At 55.4% G+C, this 20,617-nt stretch overlaps 2 protein-coding genes and 1 long non-coding RNA gene across 6 annotated transcripts in view; 1 reads left to right on the forward strand and 2 right to left on the reverse strand.

Annotated features, from left to right (window-relative positions):
* Positions 1–452: 452 nt before the first annotated feature.
* Positions 453–9,501, reverse strand: LOC123588557. The gene is made up of 4 exons (XR_006707903.1): positions 9,397–9,501; positions 8,802–8,926; positions 6,268–6,392; positions 453–3,536 (listed from the first exon to the last, which is right to left on the reverse strand). It is a non-coding gene; the product is annotated as an uncharacterized LOC123588557 (long non-coding RNA).
* On the forward strand, positions 3,523–15,875 carry RHOF (ras homolog family member F, filopodia associated). Its single transcript, XM_045459710.1, has 5 exons — positions 3,523–3,840; positions 4,122–4,209; positions 13,115–13,224; positions 13,312–13,446; positions 14,286–15,875. Exons 1-5 carry the CDS (start codon positions 3,715–3,717, stop codon positions 14,448–14,450), a joined length of 624 nt encoding a protein of 207 aa, XP_045315666.1. The 5' UTR covers positions 3,523–3,714; the 3' UTR covers positions 14,451–15,875.
* Positions 13,828–20,617, reverse strand: part of TMEM120B (transmembrane protein 120B) — a 44,920-nt gene continuing 38,130 nt past the window's right edge. For 2 of the 4 annotated variants that reach the window (XM_045459707.1, XM_045459706.1), the window contains exons 9-12: positions 19,644–19,736; positions 18,458–18,522; positions 18,040–18,108; positions 13,828–17,537 (exon numbers count right to left, since the gene is read on the reverse strand). In XM_045459707.1, coding sequence (XP_045315663.1) covers positions 17,424–17,537; positions 18,040–18,108; positions 18,458–18,522; positions 19,644–19,736 — 341 coding nt within the window. In that variant the 3' untranslated portion in view covers positions 13,828–17,423. The remainder of the gene's footprint in view (positions 17,538–18,039; positions 18,109–18,457; positions 18,523–19,643; positions 19,737–20,617) is intronic. The other 2 variants (XM_045459705.1, XM_045459704.1) reach the window with 1 other exon arrangement.

The following is a 20,617-nucleotide window of genomic DNA, read 5'->3' on the forward strand; positions in this document are numbered from 1 at the left end:
CCCCTGCCACCTCCTGGGGGCAGGGAGAGACTGAGCAGCCCGTCTGTCCTCTGGCTGTAGTTCCTCCCGGCTTAGAGGTTGGCCCCGCCCCCGGTCACCAAGCGAGCTCGGGGCGGGGCTGCTCCTGGGGCCAATCCGGTGGGGCCAGCCTGGAGAGGGCCACGCCAGCGGAAAGGCGGCCCAAGGCTGGGAGGTGGCTGGACCTGCCTCGCTACTGGACACTAGGGTCCCTCCTCTTCCGGCCCATCCGCCGGAGCCCCAGCCTGGAATACGACCTTTTGGACCCTCTGGGTGGAGACTGCCTCTGCCTGGACTGTGGAAAGAGGCACCCCGCCATCTTGGAGGCTGCCTGGATCCAGCGCGATCTCCAACTGGCCAGTGACCTCAGCAAGTCCCCGCCCCACTGGGAGCTGAGGGCTCCCCGTGTGAACCTGAAGGAGGAAGGTGGATGATGACTTTTTGAGATGTTTTTAATTCTGGCTTTGTGAGGGGAGCTTTTTGTGTTCCAGTGTGACCTCCCCACCAGCGCCACCAAGTGCTGCGACCTGGACAGAGTCCTGGGCTCCCAGGCCATTCCTGGCCACCTCCCATCTCTGGGACGTCAAAGAATAGCTCAGTTTTTTCTGCCTCATCTGGGGTGGATGACCCTTCGGGTGTGAGGTGAACTCTCAGGATGTGCAGAAGTGCCAGGGAAGTGGAGGCTGTAAGAATTGTCATTAACTTCCCCATCCTGTCCTGTGCTGGCCCGACTTTGCCCTGACAAGACAAGTGGATCTGGCCCTTATTCTCTCCTGAGCTCAGCCGGCCTGCTCCCCTAGCTTCTGTTCTGTGCCCATCAGCTCTATGGCAAGAACCAACTTAAAGAATCTTTCTTGCTCTCCTAAACCTCTCCAGGAATTCCCGGTGAATAGAAGGTGAATGACTTGGGCCCCTCAGAACATGTCACAGGTAAGGGAGCAGGGTTCCCCCATGCGGGTGCGCCTGCCCAGCTCCTCAGCTGGCCGGGTCTGGCCCAGCTGCCTCTGAGGAAGCTCTCGGCAGCTGGCCTGGCTCCTGGGTATTTTTAGGTACAGATCCAGCCCCTACACCACCACTGGAGCTGGGTCCAGCTGAAACACACTCCAGGCTGGGTGGGGCTGGGGTGCTGCCAGCCCTTTGGCCAGGCAGGGGGTGGGCAGGCGGTCTGGGGCCAGCGTCAGCTGTTGTGCCTTGCTGCAGGCTGGCCCGGGAAGTCTCGCTCTTCCTCTCCTCCTCCCCCTGCCCCTCTGTATTGTGGAAGCCATTTGATCTGCCTCAGTTGGGACTGTAGCCCTGTTTCTCAGGTGGAGAAAATAGAAACCGAGGTCTGAGGATTTTGAGGAAAGTCAGGAGGTGTGATTAACTCCCAGGTGACAGTTTGCTCAGAGTGGGATGACCCTCCTAAGCGCATTCTGCCCCTAGCCCCTCCTCTCCTTCCCTTCCTGTCTCTCCCCAGGCTTCAGGGGCCCTGATTCAGGGTCAGGTCCAGGGCTGGCTGCAAAGGTAAGTGGTCTTCCCCTCACTCAAAGGCTTCTTCCAGCCTCCGTCTCCCCGAGTGATAGTAACCTGGTCCTTTCCTGCCAGCCTCAAGCTGCCACTGTGGAAAGATGACCCCCAGTCCTGCCTCACCAGCCAATCCCAGCTCCTCCCTGGTCACCAGAGAGAGCTTGAGGGCCTGGCTTTGGCTGGGCTCCTGTTCAGGAGTCTCCTGTCTGACACCCCTCCCCCTGCCCCTTGAGCCTGGCAGCAAGGCCCTCCATGATCTAACCCCGGTTACCTCGACAACCATGTCTGGCCTCCCTCCTCACTCCCCAGGCACTGCAGAATCTGATGGGGTTTTCCAGCCACCGTTCATTTGTCCAGGGTACCCATCTTGCTCCCGTTGGTCTGCCCTCCCAACACTGCCACGCTTAGGCTCAGCCTTCGCTGAGCCCTACAGGGGTCTGGTCTCTAAAGCGTTGACATCTCCCAGACCCCTTAAAGAGACTGCTTCCCCTAAGACAGCTCCCTCCAGGCAGGAACACAATTGCCTCTCAATAAACTTGAGAGGTAAAAAAGGAATGAATGAGTTGCTGTAAATTTGTGTGTGTGTGTTTGGGGGGGGGGGTGCTTGACCTAGCAGGTGGCTCTCTGACCGGCTGCCTAAAGCTTGGGACTTTCACATAATAGCGTGGAACTAGGGGGGCCTTACCTCCTTTTCCCAGCTATAGGCTTTTTTGTAAGCTCTCACGAGCGGTCGCTGCTCCCCTCTGGTGGTCAGACCTGCCTTGCATCCTCTGAGAACGGACGGGGCACTTAACAAAATTGCCAGGTTGGCAATTTCCTCCCTGAAGTAAAATTTACTTGGTCTTTACTGAGAACTTGGAAATTCAGAATCTTCCCGGGGATGCGGTGGGGGTGGGGCAAGAAGATCCTGAGTCCTGCCTAGCCCTCTCTGAGGAACCTTCCAGAGATCCTACCCCAGCTGGTTGGACCCCTCTCCCTCACTTAGCCATGCTTCAATGCCTGCTTGCCGCACGCACACGGGCTCCAGGGGTCTCCTGCCTCTCCTGACCACTAGCCTGGCTTTTGCGAAAGACTGTTGCAGGGAGGGAAGGGTTGGGTGGTCTCAGCCAGCAGCCCCCGTGTTATCCTGCACATAGTGCTTAATAAATAGTTGTTTTAATCAAGGGGCGTGGGAGGATTGATGAGACTGCCTGGCTTGTGGCCTGAAGATATGTGGCTAATGGCTGGAGAGCGCTTAATCAAATCAAATTTAAGGGTGGGGTGGAAGTTATCAATGGGCCCAGCTTCTCACAACTAGATCTGTCCTAGCTTTCCCCATCCCTTCCTCGACGGTGTCTTCCTCGGTTCACGCCTCTGGCCCCTGCTAGAAAGAGGCTTCCGCCCGCGTGGTTTGGGGCCAACCCCCAAAGGAAATTGTTCCCGGAGTTCACCTGCCTTCCAAGCCGTCCGCCCCAAGATGACTGCCCGCCAGAGGGCGCCAGACGCCCACCTTGCGCTCTTAGGGAAGTGGGAGGGGTAGGTGAGGGGAACCGCTCTTCCCGACACCCAACCTGCACTCACACTGGCGCCCGTAGGGCTGGGCTAGGTGGGCAGGCACGCCCCCTGTGCTAGCATGTTTCCTGGCTCGACCAACCTACCTAGTGGGGAAACTGAGGTCGGAAGCCGACTTGCCCCAGGCCACACAGCTGGGGCGGGGCAAAGCGAGTGGGCTTTTCCCAGAGCTGGAGACCCAGTCTCCTGACCTCTGGTGCTGGGGCAACGGTCCGCCAATCAAAGAGTCTCTGTCAGATGGGGGAGGCCGAGTCGACCAATCAGAGGGGCCCTGCCAGAAGGCGGAGCCTGCCAATCAGGGGTGCCCAGCGAGGTACCGCGGAAACCATCGAATCTTGCCGGTGGGGGGCGCGCCGTGACGTGCAGGGGAGCGAGTGGGAGCCGCGCTTCAGGCTGAGCTCCTGTTTCTCAGCTGCCTCAGTTTCTCTGGGAATGACAGGTGAACGCACCGGGCTAGGATCCTAACGAGAAGGAAAACGGGTTGGGAGGTGGGCCCGGGTGGCTGCCTGGCGGAGGCGATGCCTGCACAAAGTGGGAGGGGCTTCTCTAGCTCCGCCCCTGGATCCCGCCCCCGCCCCCGATCTCTCAGCCCCAGCGGTCTGTCCCGCGCGCTGTTGCCAGTGCCGCCGGCTCCCGGCTATGGACGCCCCCGGGGCCCCGGGCCCGGACCCGGGCAGGAAGGAGCTGAAGATTGTGATCGTGGGTGACGGCGGCTGCGGCAAGACATCATTGCTCATGGTGTACAGCCAGGGTTCCTTCCCTGAGGTGAGGCCCGCCGGGGGGGTGGGGGTGGGGTGGTGAGGGTTAGGCTACGGGGGAAATGGGCTTGGGACCATGGGGGGCAACGGACGGCCTTCAGCCTGGACCCCGGCTCCCCGGCGTCCAGCGCGCGGAGAGGCAGCCGCCACCCCGGGGCTCTTCCTCGGGAATTCCAGAGCCCATCAGAGTGAGGGGAGGTGAGCTGGATGGGGAGAAGGCGGGCGGTGCAGCCGTACCCGGGCCTCCGTCGCACCCCTTAAGAACCAGCCCGACCCCTTCTCCGACAGCACTACGCCCCATCCGTGTTCGAGAAGTACACGGCCAGAGTGAATGTGGGCAGCAAGGAGGTGACCCTGAACCTGTATGATACCGCTGGTGAGTGCGCCTGCGCGCCGAGGGTCCCGGGTGTCCGAAGGGTTTCCCCCGCCCGGGTATCCCCCTCCGGGCATCCCCCCACCCCCACCAGCCTCTTTGGGCCCTGACATCCTGTCACTCCTGAAGGCTGCGGAGGGGCGCTGGCAGGGTGGCCCTGGAGGCTCAGAGGGCCTCAGTCGCCCCTTTGAAAGGAGGGTCTTTGAATGACATGAGCTCCTCCGCCACCTTCCTAGCGCTGATATGCTGGGAACCCACGGCTTCGTTCCTCTCCTGTGGTTCTAGAAAACCGTGGGCATCACTTCTGCACCCCATGGTTCCAGGATTTCATGTGTTGCATGCTGTGGTCTCTTTAAGACTCTGTGGGCTGCAGGTTTGAGTCCACTGATGCTGGGATTCTGTGGGCTGAATTTCTGGGTCGGGTCTATAATATTCCATGCTACAGATCAGAGCCTGTGACTCCGGGATTCTGTGGTTGACAGTCCTGAGGCTCCAGGGTCCTGTGGATATTGATTCTGAGTTCCACACTTCTGGGATTCCATAGGCTACAATACACGGCTCTGGAATTCGGTGGTCTACAGTTCTGAGCCTGTGGTTCTAGGATTTTGTGGCTACAGTTTTCTGTGTCTTCCTGGTTCCCTACGAATAAACCAAGCACCGAGGAAGGAACAGAGCTATAGGGAACGTAAGTCCAAAATAAGGTTCTCTCTGCCACCTGCAGCTCCTAAAGCAAGTGGATTTATGCAAATCCGAGTCCGTTTTTAGAGTCCCTGTTGTTGGGAGCTGCAGGGAGGGGATGGGGGGTCTGCCCCCAAGGAGCTTGCATCCTGCCCTCAGTCCCCCTCTGGGCTGAGCCAACACTGGGGGACAAAGGTCAGGATCCCCAGATAGAACCTCACCCAACCTCCGTGACTCAGTGTTTAGTGATCTGTGTGGAACCATGTCATCAGGTGCCCTTTTCCCTGCCAGCCAAGCCTTGTATGTGTAAGGGGAAGTCTCCCCTGGCCCGGGACAGGACGGAGCCCAAACCCAGACATGCCCACCCCAAGCCTGTCAATGGATCTCTCATGCCACCCTGGAGAGAATCAGAAAAGGGACTGTCTGGCCCCCAGACCCCTCCTCCATTCCTGACTTCATCAGCCTTTACTGTATGGCGGCTTCTAAGGAGCCCATCTTGTTGGACGAGGACCCCGAAGGGCTACCCCCAGGGCAGGGCCGTGCTTCCAGCCCTGTGAACTGAGAAAGCCAAAGGTTGTCGAGGAATTCCCAGGGACATAGCTCTAGGAACAGTAAAAATCATGGTGTGGCTGGAACACTTTTAGTTTCACATGCTTCCTGTTGGGGACCCAGGGAGGGGCAGGTCCATTAGCCCCACTTTGTGGGTGGGGTGCTGGTGCAGCAGGGAGAGTCAGAGGGGAGTGGTCATTCCTTCCTCTGCCCTCAGGGCCTCTCCTATCAGATTCCTGGGGTTCACTGTTCGTGGAAGCCTCCCCCATCAGACCCAACACAGGGACCACTTCTGGTCATCGTGGTCTTGCCCAGAGAAAGATGTTCAAAGAACATGTCAGGACAGATTGTGGTGTGGGGGTTCTGGAAGTTTCTGCTTGGTGTAAAGAAGGATTTGCGCTAACAGGTGCTGCGGGAGGGATGGCGGAGCTTCAGGCCCAGTCATCAGAGGCACCAGGGCAGCCACCAGGGCAACGACGATCTTCCTGCCACATGCTTTGGAATCAGACCTGGGCTTTGTTGACACTGGCTCCTTGGCTGTGTGTCATCGGGGACACCTGGACCTCAGGTTCCTCCTCTGTAATCAGGGCTAAAACAGTCTTGAGGAGTAAATTAGATTCATGTGATGTATAACACAGGGGCTGGCTCTTAGGAAGGGCTCACTAAGTGTTGTGAGTTTTTAAGCACCACCACCCCCACACCACCATCATTCAGGCTCAGACCCAAACCCAACCTGTTCTGAATCTGTGGCCTGCAGAGATCTGTGCTGGCCCCCGCCCTGCCCTCCCAGCAAGGTTCTCCCAAGCAGCAGAAGAACAGAGCTGGGGTTTGAACCTCTCAGTGGAGTCCCGGGGGAGTAGAATGGCTTCAGAGTCAGCAGGACGGCCCAAGGAGGAATACTCAGGGAGAAAGAAACATGTGTGTTTCTTCAAGGGTGTCCTACCGTGATCCAGGAAGCCCTGTTGCGAGGAACATGAAGGAGAGACTGGGTCATTCCTTTTCTACACACCAAGCGCCCAGCACAGCGCTTATGGAATGAATGAAGAATAAATCTGAGGAGCGCCTGGGTGGATCATTTGGTGAAGCGAGCCCCGCATCGGGCTCTTGTGCTGACAGCTTAGAGCCTGGAGCCTGCTTCAGATTCTGTGTCTCCCTCTCTCTCTGCCCCTCCACTGCTCGTGCTCTTTCTCTCTCTCTCAAAAATTTATAAGCATTGGAAAAAAAAAAAAAAAAAAGAATAGAAAGAATAAATCTGGATTCAGAGACACCCTTGGAGAAGGTCCTGTGTAATAAAGGCAGTGAGATCCTCTCTACCTGTGGGGTAGATGGATATCAAAAATAAACAGCAGAAAAGGGTGGCCAGGTGACCTACTAGAGAAAGATAGAGACTAAGGGCGTGAAGGGAATGACTATACTGGAGATGAGTCTAGTAAAAGTTATTGTAGAAGGTTCTGGAACCTGATGAGCTAAACCCTATGGTGGGGCGGTGGAGGGGAGTGCAGAGTAGCGTCTTTCTGACCAACCACTGGTTGATCAGCCAGAGCTGTGGGCTCGGGGTGGCCTCTGAGAGGCTGAATTTCTCCACACCCAGGACCTTGGCCACAGGGGAGGCCAGTCTGGCTGTGCGTCTCCATCCTGCGGAAGCAGATACAGACACAGTGGCTTGAGGGTGTTTGAGGGGAGGTGGAGCTCTTAGTGCTGACAGGTGAAGGGGAGGCGGGCTCCCCTGCCCCCACCCCCCACCCCACCCTGACACTGTCAGAGGCAGGAAGCTGTGGTGTGGTCTGAAGTTTCCTGGACAGAAGGGAGGTGGGGACAAGGTGGGCTGTTAAGACACCAACTAGAGATGGAGCTATGTGGGCCTTGGGGTGGGCCCCAGGGTGAGGGTGTCACAATGGAATGGGGGTTGCCCGGGGAGGTGGGGGGCTGTGGTCCCCTTCCCAGCCTGAGATGGCAACAATAGGAAAAGTTGGGGGCAAAGGAGTTGTGAGACAGGGAATCGGGGACAAGAGGGGTATCTAGGGGCGAGGAGCCCTGGAGGCTTGAAGAGCTGAAGCCAAGGGCCAGTCAGAATGTGGCCTCAGCTCCAGGCTGGGGCTGCCCCCGGCCGGGCTCCTCCTGCCTGGGGAGGAAGCACAGGTGGGCGGGCCCCAGTAGCAATACACAGGTTCCTCTTCTGGCAGCTTCCCCTTCTCATGCTGCCTGCGCCCCTCCCCTGACCGACGTCCTGGCTGGAGCTGGGAACCACCTGCTCTGGTAGGTCCAGAATATTTGGGGACCACTGTGGCCCAGTGACACCCTCTCTCCTCAACCGGGCTCCAGGCCTTAGAGATCCCTGCCCCTGCAGAGATGACTGACACAGCAAAGCTCCTTCCCACAAAGGAAATACCCTCGTGCTAGGCGAGAGCCTCACTTCCTCCCCACCCCACTGCACTGCCAGCTTCAGGAAGATGGGCCACTTCAAGGGGAGCTGGGGCCCAGAGGACCTTTCCTCTTCAGAAACAAATGCATCCTTTTGCACGTGACTCCGTGCAAGCTCATCTGCAGAGGCCAGAGTGGAAGCCCGGTGTGCCTCTGGACAGGTGACTTGGCCCCTTTAAGCCCTGGCATCAGTGTGGGTAGATGGGGAGGGTATTAGTATCGCCTTGTGGCTGGAGGGCCCCCTAAAACTTGTGGGTCCAAAGATCCAGGGCTAGAACCCCTTGCCCAGCCTCCCCCTCCAGAAGTTTCTGGTTCAATAGTAACCATAGTAACAGTCCTTCCCCTTTGTGCGACATTGCTTAGCCTCCCAGTCCTTTATTTCCAGTATCAGGGGCAGGGTTATCACCCCCTTTGCCAGATAAGGAAACTGAGGTCCAGGGAGGGAAGGCACCCGAGTCACGGAATGAGAGTCGGAGTGTAGCCTGGCTCTCCTGACTCATAGAGGAGAGGTGTCAGGACACTCCACACCTCCCGAGGGGACGTGAGGCCAACAGCACGCGGGAGTCCATCGTTTGTTGGCCTGGTCCCCACGTGGAGGTCCACACTGAATCTTGGGAAAGTTGAGCCAGGCACAGTCAAACCAGGAAGGCAACCTGGAGGAGGGAGCTGGAAGCTGGGCTGGCTGCCCATCCCCTCCCAGAACCCCTCTCTCTTGAGATACCTGTGTTGGCAGTCTTTGCCTTATTTGGTCGGGCCTGGGGCTTGTAGGGTGAAGACAGCTCCCTACCCTCTCGAGTGGACTGAGAGAGGCACCCCCAGTAGTCTCACCTACGGTCCTCTGTCTTTTACAGAGTGTCCCCTTAGCTGTGTGACCTTAAGGCAACTCGCTTCACCTCTCTGTGCTACACTTTCTTGCATCTCTAAAATGGGGATAACTACAGCCCTACCTTGTTGGCATCGTGATGAGATAGTGTAGGCCACGGGCTTCAAATGAAGCCATGAGAGAGCACAACGAGCCTTCATCATGAGTGAGCACTGCCGAGATGTGTTGTTTCACAGGTCAGGAGACCCTCTGTGAGGAAACAAGGTCCAGAGGTCAATTCCCAGTCGGGATCTTGGGGAAGGCTCCCTGAGAGAATTTTTGGCCATTTTCGAGCAGCGCGGCAGGCAGCTGACCTTGGAGTTAGGGACTGAGCTGGCTCTCCAGCTCACAGGGAACCTGTCTATGACCTTGCAAAAGCCCCCCCCCCCCCCCCAGCCACATGGGCTCCTAACAGGAAGAACTTTCTCCGCCCAGCTTACCTCCCAGGGTGGCTGCTTAAATTAACACAGGTGATCGAGGTGAAATGCCCTTGCTGACAGCCGGGGAGATTATCGTTACACCTACTCACCCACTCATTCATTCGTTCACTCACCACACATTTATTGCGTGCGCCTGCATCCCAGGGGATGACAGAGATGGCCCCTGTCCTCAGGGGCAAGTGTGCTCATGGTGGGGAGACAAAGCCAAACCCAAACCAAACGTCAGGTAGTGATACGTACTCAGAAGAATAATAAAGCCATGGTCGGACATGGGACAGACTGGGTCGAAGGCTTTGTCTCTGAGCAGTCAGGAAAGCTGCCCCCGAGGAGGTGACATTTCTGCAGAGACCCGAAGGAAAGGAGGGAGCAAGCCTTGCTGCTACCTGGGGAAGAACCTTCTAGAAACAGCAAGGGCAGAGGCCCCCAAAGGGGAGCAGGCTAGGTCTGGCTTCCTCCTTCAACCCACGGCTGCCCGACTTCTGCCCTTATCAGCTCTGCTGAAATCCTCACAGGCCGTAATTGCTAAACCCCCTGACACGTCCCGGCCCTGGTCTCTGCTGCATCTGACAAGAGCTGAACAGCATCAGCCAACAACCAGCCAGTCTTGACGCCTGCCGGGCGCCAGGGGTTATTTGTGAGGACAGACATGGTCCCTGCCCCCAGGGTGCTTACAGTCCATGGGGAGACAGGCAGTAAACCAGTGTCTGAGCACGGATTGTGGACACCCAGGGTGGGGGAGACTCTGTGTGGCGAGAGACGAGGGACAGCCTCTCTTGAGGGGCCAGCCAGTCAGGATGAGGGAAGCCGTTGGAGCACAAGAGGCCTGTTTTACAACTACTTGTCCACTCCGGCCCTATTTTTTTTTTTTAATGTTTATTTTTTTTTGAGAGACAGAATGTAAGTGGGGGAGGGGCAGAAGAGAGGGAGACAAGGATCCAAAGCGGGCTCCAGGCTCTGAGCTGTCAGCACAGAACCCGACGTGGGGCTCGAACTCAGGAACCGCGAGATCATGACCTGAGCCGAAGTCGGACGCTTAACCGACTGAGCCATCCAGGTGCCCCTACTCCTGCCATATTTCTAACAGGGAATGGATATGTATGTTATGCCAGAATTAGGAAACATCATTAAATCATGGAGGACCAGAACCTATTTTTGCACAATGCAAAGCAGAATAGAGCCTTGCTGGTATCACCAGAAGGAATGCTTGACCCAGAACTTGATAAACTGGGGTTGCGTCCTGCCTGGCTCACTGATGACCTCGGGCAGGTCACTTCTTTGAGCTCAGTGTACATGGGAGCATTCTTAACTTCTTGACTAGCATATCGGGTGGTGGCTGTAAGGATTTCTTAACTGTCCCTAGGCAAAAGCACTCTAAGAAGTGTATAAAGCAGGGTGTCTGGGTGCCTCAGCGTGCTAAGCGTCCGGACTCTTGATTTTGGCTCAGGTCATGATTTCACGGTTCATGAAGTTGAGCAGTGACAGTGCGGAGCCTGCTTGGGATTCTCTTTCTCCCTCTCTCTGCCCCTCCCCTGCACTGTCTCTCAAAATAAATAAAAAACATTAAAAAAAAAAAAAAAAGTGGGGCACCTGGGTGGCTCGGACAGTTGAGTATCCAACTTTGGCTCAGGTCATGATCTTGTGGTTCATGAGTTTGAGCCCCCCATTGGGCTCACTACTGTCAGCGTAGAGCCCGCTTAGGATCCTCTATGACCCTCTCTCTGCCCCTCCCCCGCTTGCACTCTCAAAAATAAACATTAAAAAAAATAATAAAAAGCATAGAAAGCACAAGGGGGTATCAATGTGAAGAAGTAGAGAGGAGACAATTATCCTAGAAAAGGAAATAACGTGGACTGTCAGTCTGAATATTTTTAAATAATGCTAAAAAGAAAATGTGAAAAAAAAAATTTTTTAAAGCATTCCAGGTGTGGGAAGACAGCAAGTACAAAGGCTCTGAGGCACCAGAGCTTGGTGGGTTTGGAAACAGTGGGTGGGGGAGGAGGGGGGAGATAAGGTCAGGGTCCGTGGGTGCAGGTCATGTGGACCCCTGGGAGATGTTTGGATTTAGTACAAAAGGCAATAGAGAGCTATTGAAGATATATATTTTTTAAGTTTATTCATTTTGAGAGAGAGAGACAGAGTGAGCAGGGGAAGGGCAGGGAGAGAGAGAATCCCAAGCTGGCTCCGTGCAGACTCAGGACTGGGACTCACGAGCTGTGAGAACGTGGCCTCAGCCAAGACCGAAAAGTTAGACACTTCACTGACTGAGCCATGCAGGTGCCCCTATTGAAGATGTTTTTCCTTTGAGGGGAGAGAGGCAGGATTTCACTCGTGTTTTAGATTCATCCAGCTGCTGGGTGGAGGGAGAGTGGATTGTTAAGAGGCAGCAGGAGATCATGGGCGACCAGCTGTGGCTTGGATGGTGCCATGCTACCCAACAGAACTTTTCTTCAGTGATACAGGTCCTGCACCTGAGCTGCCCGTTTACGGCAGCCGCTAGCCCTGTGTGGCGATGAATCACTTGAAATGTAGCTAGTGCAATGGAGAACCTGAATTTTTAATGTTAATTAACTTAAATAGCCACATGGGGCTAGTGACTACCCCATGGGACAGCACAGGTCTAGAAGGACATGGACAAAGATTAGGAGAGGGGACAGTTTGGAGATGAGCTGAAGCAGCATCCTGGCCTGTTTCCCACCATTGTACAAGGACTTCTCCAGCTTTGTGGTGATAAGGACAGAAGAATCTGAGTCGGCCGGGCCCTGACTGTGTTGGGGGGACTCGGGCTGAATGGCTGCATGGAGTCCTCCTGGCCCAGCCACTGTCATAGCTGTGGCTGCCGTTCACTGCACGCCCTCAGGGGTCCTGGATTGAGGGAGAACCAGTGGGAAGGGAGAAGGTGGCAGTATCCTGGCAGCAGCTTGGGGGGAGGGGGGGCGGGAGCAGGATGTGGTCTGTCCGCCTTCAGTGGAAAGGCCAACTTTGGCAGGGAGGGAGCCAGAGGGTAGGCTGGCGCCTCGCCGGGGTAGGGGCAGGGGATTCCTGGGCCTCTGCGTCCCAGGTAATGGAAGGAGGTCACCTTCGTGCCTTTAAGAACGCTAGGGCATATGGTGACCAAGTGCAGGGCATAACCCTGGGCCTGCTTCTGGACCACGGCAACCCCCCTACGGGACATCACTGGTGACACCTGAGTACAGCCTGTGGGTTTGGCTAGAGAACAGTGTCAGTGGTGGTTGCTCACGTTTGATACCTGTACTATGGGAGGTGATACAGAATGTGCTCGTTCTTAGAAAATCCGCGGGGCACTATCCTGGGGCAAAGAAGCAGGACGCCGGCCATTACTCTGGCGTGGCTCACGTGTTTACATATAGAAAGGGCAAGTGGAGCAAAGTGTAAACACTTGGAGATCTGAGGGCGTTCTTGGCACCCTTTTTGCAACTTTTAAGTTTGAACTTGTCAATAGAAAAAATTACTAAAAACATTAAAAAGCCACACTCAGCCTTGGCCTCTGATTCAGTCTGCTGGGGGAGGGGTGTTCAGTCTCCCCACGTGAGTCTGAGTGTGGTGAGCTTGACAGCAGCTGTGCTGGTTGCCTGCCCGGCCCCACAGTGGCCTGGGCCCCACCAGCCCCTGAGCCTTCAGGGAGGGGAGGGATTCGGCCTCTCTCTAACCTGGGTGCCAGGGCAAGGGGGCAGTGGTAATGGTCACGGGCAAAATCGCTAGCAAGTTTCTCCAGTTTCTCCTGAGCGCCCTGTAATCAGGCCGTTCTGGGCACTGCATGGGTTTCGTGTCATGTAATCTTTGCTACCGGGGGTTGCCACCTCTGTTTTGCAGACGAGGAAACTGAGGCCTTAGAGACAGAGTCACCAACCCCTTGCCCATCTGAGCCCAGACAGGGGAGTCAGGTGGACAAGGAGGTGGTGCCTCCCTGACCTGACCCCTACCTACCCTCCGGTTTCAGGGCAGGAAGATTATGACCGGCTGCGACCCCTGTCCTACCAGAACACCCACCTCGTGCTCATCTGCTATGATGTCATGAACCCCACCAGCTATGAAAACGTCCTCATCAAGGTGAGGCCCGCGACCCAGCCAGCCTACCTCAGGGGTGGGGACCACGAATCTGGCCTCAGCCCTGATGCCTGCCTTCTCCCTCCACAGTGGTTCCCTGAGGTCACACATTTCTGCCGTGGGACCCCCATGGTGCTCATTGGCTGCAAGACAGACCTGAGGAAGGACAAGGAGCAGCTGCGGAAGCTCAGGGCGGCCCAGCTGGAGCCCATCACCTACATGCAGGTCGGTAGGGGGTCTCCCCTCTCTCCCCCTCCATTTCCCTCCTCTCCGCCCTCTTCTTCCCTTTCTCCTTTAATCCTTATAACGCTGAGGCGTGTTCTGTTGGCATTCCCTATTTTGTGGGAGAGAAGTGGAGACCCAGAGAGGTTAAGTGGAGGTTAAGAGCCACACAGCTAACCTGCAGCGTATCGCCAGGATCCTGCCCCAGTCACTCTGGCTCCGGAGTCTGGGTCCTTAACCACCATCCTGTCCTGTCTGCCAGAGGGAACTGGAGAGGCAGGCCTTGTTCAAAAGCAGGGTTCCCCTACCCACGAGAGTCACGGGCAAAACCAAACCCTGCGGCTTTCTGGGTGAGGCACGGGACGATAAAAGGAACACAAAGAACACTGGTAAGAAAGTTTAATAGAAAGAAGCATTAATAAAAGCAAATGTTAGAAGAGAGAGTTTTTACTCTCCTAGCAAGCCGTTTCCTTAGTTGTGCTCTGGAGAAGAGGAGAGAGGCAAGTAGGAAGCCCTTTGTGTCTGGAGGCCCCTAGCTCGTCAGAGGCCTGGCAGACACAGTTGTCGGGATCCGGCCCCCTCTCTGCCTGAAGGTGGACAGGACGCTTCTCTCAGCAGCTGCAGCCCTCAGGCCACACCAGACAGGCCTTTATGTTCCATCCACCCACACTGGTGGGGGCTGGGCCCGGGATAGGGAGAAGGGGGCTCCACATCAAGACCTCTGCCCCGCCCCGGGGGGCCCCCCAGAGCCAGATCCAAGTCCCCAGATCCATGAGGGGGTGTCAGGAGGTGCCCCATGCTCCAGGCCCCTCATCTAATGCCAGCCCCTCCCGCCCACCCAGGGTCAGAGCGCCTGCGAACAGATCCGAGCCGCCCTCTACCTAGAATGTTCTGCCAAGTTTCGGGAGAATGTGGAGGACGTTTTCCGAGAGGCCGCCAAGGTTGCCCTCAGTGCTCTGAAGAAAGCACAGCGGCAGAAACAACACCGGTTGTGCCTGCTGCTCTGACCCTTCTGGGTAGGGCACAAAGCCCTCAGGGCAAGACTGACAGGGGCCAGGCCACCAGCCCCAGATTATACCCCGAGATCCTGCCCCATCCCCAGCTTTCCAAGGGCACCTGGAGGTGGGTGTCTCCTTGTGTCTGGAGCCTCTGGTTAGACTCTTAGAACATTCTGGAGATCTCTTATTTCCCAGCTGCGGCTCTGACCATGAACTCACCTTTGGGTTCACACTGGAGCTGTGGCCCGCATGGAGGTGGGTGAGGGTGCTGGACTCAGTCCCTCTGTACCTGGAACCGGCATATGTCCCCAGGACTCAGGAGTACGCGGCCTCCCCCCAGCCACGTGTATCCCCCTTTGCACACCCAACAGGTCCTCAAAACCTATGCTTAAAACAAAGAACTACATCTGGTACGTGGATAAGTGTGGATTCGTCAGCGTTCCACAAGGCCCCCCCCAAGACCGCTGCTCCCATGTCACCCGCCTCCCTGGGCTCTGGAGATAGGCACGGCTGCACTCTCCAGCTCCTCACTTCCTTCCTCCAGGAGTTCGGGGACCACGATGGGATAGGGGCCTATCGGGACAACACAGGCACCAGCCCCGGACACGGGGGCCAACAGTGGCCCCGGCCCCCCCACAGAGGACTCCAGTCTCAGCCTTTGGCTGGGCCACCATCTTTGCAGAGCTGGCACACATGCCCAAGGGGGACAAGAAACTCTCTCAAAAAGCAAAAAGTACCCTGGACCACACATCCAACCCCTGCTCAGGGGCTCCTCACCTGCAACCCCCCAGTGCCAGGAACTTGAGATGAAAGTGACATTGGCTCCAAGTGACCTTGGGCAAGTCACTCCTCTCTGTGGACTATCTCCCTATCTGCAAAAGGACGGCACTGGCTCATTTTAATAATCATCAAGTTTCCTCTGTCCCTCACAGCCTCCACTTCTGCCAGGATGTGGAGTTCTGGAGCTGAGACCCCCTTGACCTCCTGTGAAAACACACTTAACCCCCAGCTGCAGATCCACTGAACCTCCTCCTGGAAGGTCTGCAGTCACTTCCGGGAGCTTTTAAACAAGTGCCCCAGGTGATTCTAATGCCCCACAGATTGAGAGCTGCTTGCTTCCTGAGTGAGCCAAGAGTCAGCCTTACTGAACGCGGCATAACGGCTTCAGGTGCCTCCTGCCCTCCCTGGGATCTCCTGCCTCAGCCTCACTAAGCCTGAGCCTCTCTGAAGTCAATTGCTAGGGAAAGAGACTTCTGTATTCCACCCACCTCACACAGGTTCCCCAAGGCCCTGCCATGACCTGGGGAGTCAAGAGCGTCGTCAATCCAAGGCCTCATGGACAAATGATATAGGACGGAGGTCCACAAACCGTATAGTCTGTAGACCAAATCTGGCAGCTGCCTGTTTTTGTAAATAAAGTTTTGTTGGGACACAGCCACACTCATTTATGTATGCATTAGCTGCTTTTGCCCTACAACTGCAGGCTAAGGTAGTTGTAACAGATTATCTGGCCCTCATATATTTACTTACCATCTGGCCCTTTACAGAAAAAGTTTACCAACTCCTAGTCTAGGGAAAACTCAAGTGCCTTAGGGCCAGATGGGAGGTGCAAACGAGTGAAACAGGACAGGTACAAAAGGGAGTGGTGGATCTGTGGCATACTAGAAAGCAAGCACCCCATCCTAGGCAGGCAGCTCAGCCCAGCCAAGAACTGCCCTGTGGGAATGTTGACAGATCTTTCCATTTTTCTAGGGAAAGAAGAAATCTGGGTTTTTATGTGGACTCTTACTGGGGTGGAGGGGAAATTTCATATTTTAAAAATGTAACAATTAAAAAAGAAGCTTAAACTCCTCTGAGAGCCAAAGCATGACTGTGGATGCCAGCCCTGAACTCTGGTCAGAGGGGATTTGTAGGGAAATAGTTAAAGGCAGCTGAGGCTCGCGTGTGGGAGAAGGCGCTGAACATTCAACCAAACTTGCTAGCTTCTTCATCCTCCCCACAAGCATTCAAGTACAGAATCCGACACAAGGTGACCAGCGGACTTGTCCTGGCTTCCAAGTGCCACCTCCCAGAAGTGAGCCTGCTCAGACTCTCCCCACCAACATTCTAGAACCTGAGGGGGAGGGTGGGTGAGCTCTGTGATGGCTTAGGTCCCAGCCAGCGCTGAAAGTAAGGGTCCCACTCACTGCAAGAATTCAGGAATGTGGGCTGAGGGGTGGGGGTCAGGAAGCCAAACTTTCAAATTCAAAAAAACCCAACACCAAACTATCTCAAACCACCCAAGTGATGCCAAGGCTGGGGCGCCCTCTGGTGGTAGCAGCAACCCCCTCGCCTCAGGCCCACCCCAGGGACCAGGCCCTGGGGGAGGCAGGGCACCTCTCCCCAGGTGGCCAGCAGGAGGGAGAGGAAGCACAAAGAGCACCAGGCACAGACAGACAGTGATTCTCTGAGAACTTAAATACCCCACCACGGAGTAGCGGAGGCCGGGAGAGCTTACAGCGGAAGCGGTTTGCCGGTTTGCCCCGGGGAGGGAGGCTCCACAGGACGCCGAGGGGTTTCCTTCCACCTGCTGGGGACTCAGTAAGTAGCAGGTCGGCACTCCAGCGAGGCACATCCAAACCCCAACCTGAGGGGCTCCCTGAGGCTTTAGGCCCCCGCCCAGGAAGACTGACCCAGTCTCAGCCGTGAGAGGGCAGTGAGGGAAGACTGCGGATTCTAGGGCAGTCGGGAGGACCCCGTGTTAAATATGTCATAAATAGGGAGGCTGAGCAGGCTAACATTGTGCAGACGGGCAGGGGCCACATTCCTCTTGTCCACCGGGGACCAGGGCCTTGGCCCTTCTACCAGTGATGCGCTGGCCCCTGAGGTGGCTGCTGCAGTGGCCAAGGACACTGTGGGGAGGAAATCAGGTGCAGCCAGGTGCCAGCTGGAACCCCCTGCAGTCTTGAACCCCAGGGGCTGGGGGTGCACAGGTCCCTTGGCTCACAGCTTCTTCCCTTTGTTTCTGTTCTTCTGAAGTTTCGCGTGCACGACTTTGAGTGTGGTCAGGAAATTGCCAAGGAAGAGGACGAGGAAAGTGAGCGCCAACACGAACACCTGGGCAGGGGCAGGGGCGTGCGGGAAGATAGGGGAAGGCCCAGCACAGGGGAGGGGAAAGGAGGAAAAGGTTGAGCCAGCTCAGATCGGCTCCCGGCTGAGATGCCCACTCTGCCTCCATGACCTCGCGACCCCCTTAGCGTAAGCTGCCAGAAAACTGCAGGGTTCCACCAGCAGAAAGCAGAGATCTGGGCCAACTGTGTGAAGGCTGTGAATCTTCAGGGTCACGGAGGGTTGGAGATGGCTTCTCTCTTGCCCCCTCCCCTCCCCACCCATAGCATTCAATAGGGCTCTCAGACCACTTAGGGGTTCCACGGCTTCCTGAGTTCCCTCCCAGTCTCCCAGGCCCCAGTAGCAGGGAGCTCTGAGCACAGGGCCCCATGGTGGGGAATCAAGGGGTAGCTGAGGAAAGAATTCTCTCCAAGCTGGCCCAGCCTTCTGCAGGACACCCTCTGCCACCCACCAACACACACGCACACGCACACACACACACACCCCATACCTGCCATTCTCTGCATTCCTCGTGGCTGGAGAGCTCAAACAACGTGACGGCATTGTAGAGCTGCCAGAACTGGAGAGAGGGAGGCAGGCGCCGCTTGCCCCAACAGACTCCCCTGGAGTCCCACATGGGGAACCCCAGGGAATGGGCCAGGCTCCCCCAAGGTTCTGGTATCACCTATCCCAAGACACTGAGAACCCCCCCAAAATGAAACTGGGGCCACCCTACACCAGAACAGCCTGAAGATGTGGGAATCAGCATGCTGGTGCTGAGAGCCACTTCTGTCTCTTGCCTTTGGCATCCCAGGACCCTGTAGGGCCCAGCCTGGGGATGGCTGGTGAATGTGGGAGAGGCCTGAAGACCTCCCGTTCCCAGGGTCAGCCCAGAGCAGGGGACACCCACAAACTCCAGGGGGACTCACATGGCCACAGAACAGGAAAGGCAGGAGGAAGGTGAGGCCCCGCCACATCCAGGACTGGAACCCTTCTGTGGAGAGGAAGGAGGAAGCCAAGGGCCCATGTGAGAGGGTTCAGTTGCTCCCACAGCCCCACCAGGCGCCTGCGGCCTAGCCACACCAGTCACCCTGAGACTAGCCACACGGGGCAGGGAGGACAGCCCTCTCCTCTCGTGGATGGGTGAGCACTCAGCTATGAAAATCACCCAGAGAACATGCAGAACACCTGACACCAGGCCTGACTGCTCACAGGCCTCAAGTCACCAAGAACTCCTAGAGCTGGATGACACTTGCAGAAAGCTGACATGACAGGCACTGTGTTTTAATAAGTTCTTTAATTTGCACAGAATTTTGCATTTTATAATGGACTTTTGCATGCATCACTTCAACTGAGTCCTGACAAAGTAGGGCCTACGTTGCAGAGTAATTCAACGAAAATGACCATCTCAAAAGATGGCAGAATTTTATGAGTTTCCTGTGAAAGTTGAAACAAGAGTTCTCAAGCTCTTCTGACTGGGCAATCGCCCCATGAGTTAAAAAAAAAAAAAAGAAGCGCCTGGGTAGCCCAGTCGGTTAAGCATCCGACTTCGGCTCAGGTCATGATCTCATGGTTCATGAGTTCAAGCCCTGTGTCAGGTTCTGTGGTGACAGCTCAAAGCCTGGAGCCTGCTTCAGATTCTTGTCCCCCCTCTCTCTCTGCCTCTCCCCCACTCTCTCTCTCTCTCTCAAAAATAAACATTAAAAGAGAATTTTAAAAAAATTTTAAAAATTAAGCACACCTTCCCAATGTATATACGTATATGTGTCTATATATATTTATATGTAGGTATATTATACACAAATTATACATGCACAACACTAGGCTAGCATTATAATATAAAACACAGATTAAAAGAAATAGACACTTGGTAACACAGAAGCATGCATCAAGGCCTGGCACACAGCTGGCCTCAAGCTTGTCAGCTGAAACAGAATCCATGATGAATTATGAAAAGCAATTTAGGCAAGAGGCCAGCAGCCCTGGTTTTGTGTGTGGTAGGTCTTACTATGTTTTTATTGGTCTGTGCTCCCAGTGTAGGAAATTAGGGGTGAGGTCTGGGGGAGCAAGGAGGGGCCAGTACTCGTCTACCTACCCCCAGGCTGGGCTACTTACCCACCGTGAGGTCCAGATGATTCCTCTCTCCCAGAGCCCGCAGCCTGTAGAGGCAGCCCCTCTGGTAATAATATTGCAGGAACTGGACACAGCCTGCAGGGGGAGCACAGCACCAGGCTCAGAGCCTGCAGGACGGCGCACCAGCTCTGTGCAGACCCAGGGGTCTTCACTGCCCAAAGGGCAACCCCCTCCCATTCCCAACACACACACACACACACACACACACACACACACACACACACACACACACACTCAGCCTGAACCCACTATATCCCTTATCCAGAATACAATGGGAGCAGGTTATCTGAAGACCCAGCTAAGCACCAATTAGACTAGAAACTTCTAGAGCTTTCCTAAGCATGCAGTGGGCACTCAATAGATACTTGTTGGAATGGTGGCATCATGCTGGGAGCTGTGTGTAATGCTAAGACAGCAAGAGACATTTTCATACAATGAGATACTTAGTAGTTACTAAAAATGAAGAGATAGCCTTCTCTGTATTGACACAGAAAAATACCCATCATGGGGCACCTGGGTGGCTCAGTCCGTTAAGTATCTGATTCCTGCTTTGGGCTCAGGCATGATCTCACAGTTCGTGAGTTTGAGCCCCATATCTGAGCCCCGTATCTGTATCTGGCTGTCTGCTGTCAGCACAGAGTCTGCTTCGGATCCTCTGTCCCCCTCTCTGCCTCCCCCCTGCTCACGTGCTTTCTCTCTCTCAAAAATATACAAACATTAAAAATAAATTAAAAAAAATTAAATTGTATTGTTTTAATTGGCAATACGCACACACTATAAAATTCAAAGGGAACAAACAGGTACTGGATGAAAAATAGAACTCTCTGTTGCTATTCCCAACTATCCAAGCTTCCAATTCCCAGAGGTGACCTCTGGGACCAGTTCACTGTACATAAATCCAGAGCTATTCTTAAATGAGAAAAAGAACATATACTCTATTTCCATTTTGAGTTGTG

Source organism: Leopardus geoffroyi, chromosome D3 (assembly GCF_018350155.1).
Source record: "Leopardus geoffroyi isolate Oge1 chromosome D3, O.geoffroyi_Oge1_pat1.0, whole genome shotgun sequence".
Taxonomy (NCBI): Eukaryota; Metazoa; Chordata; class Mammalia; order Carnivora; family Felidae; genus Leopardus; species Leopardus geoffroyi.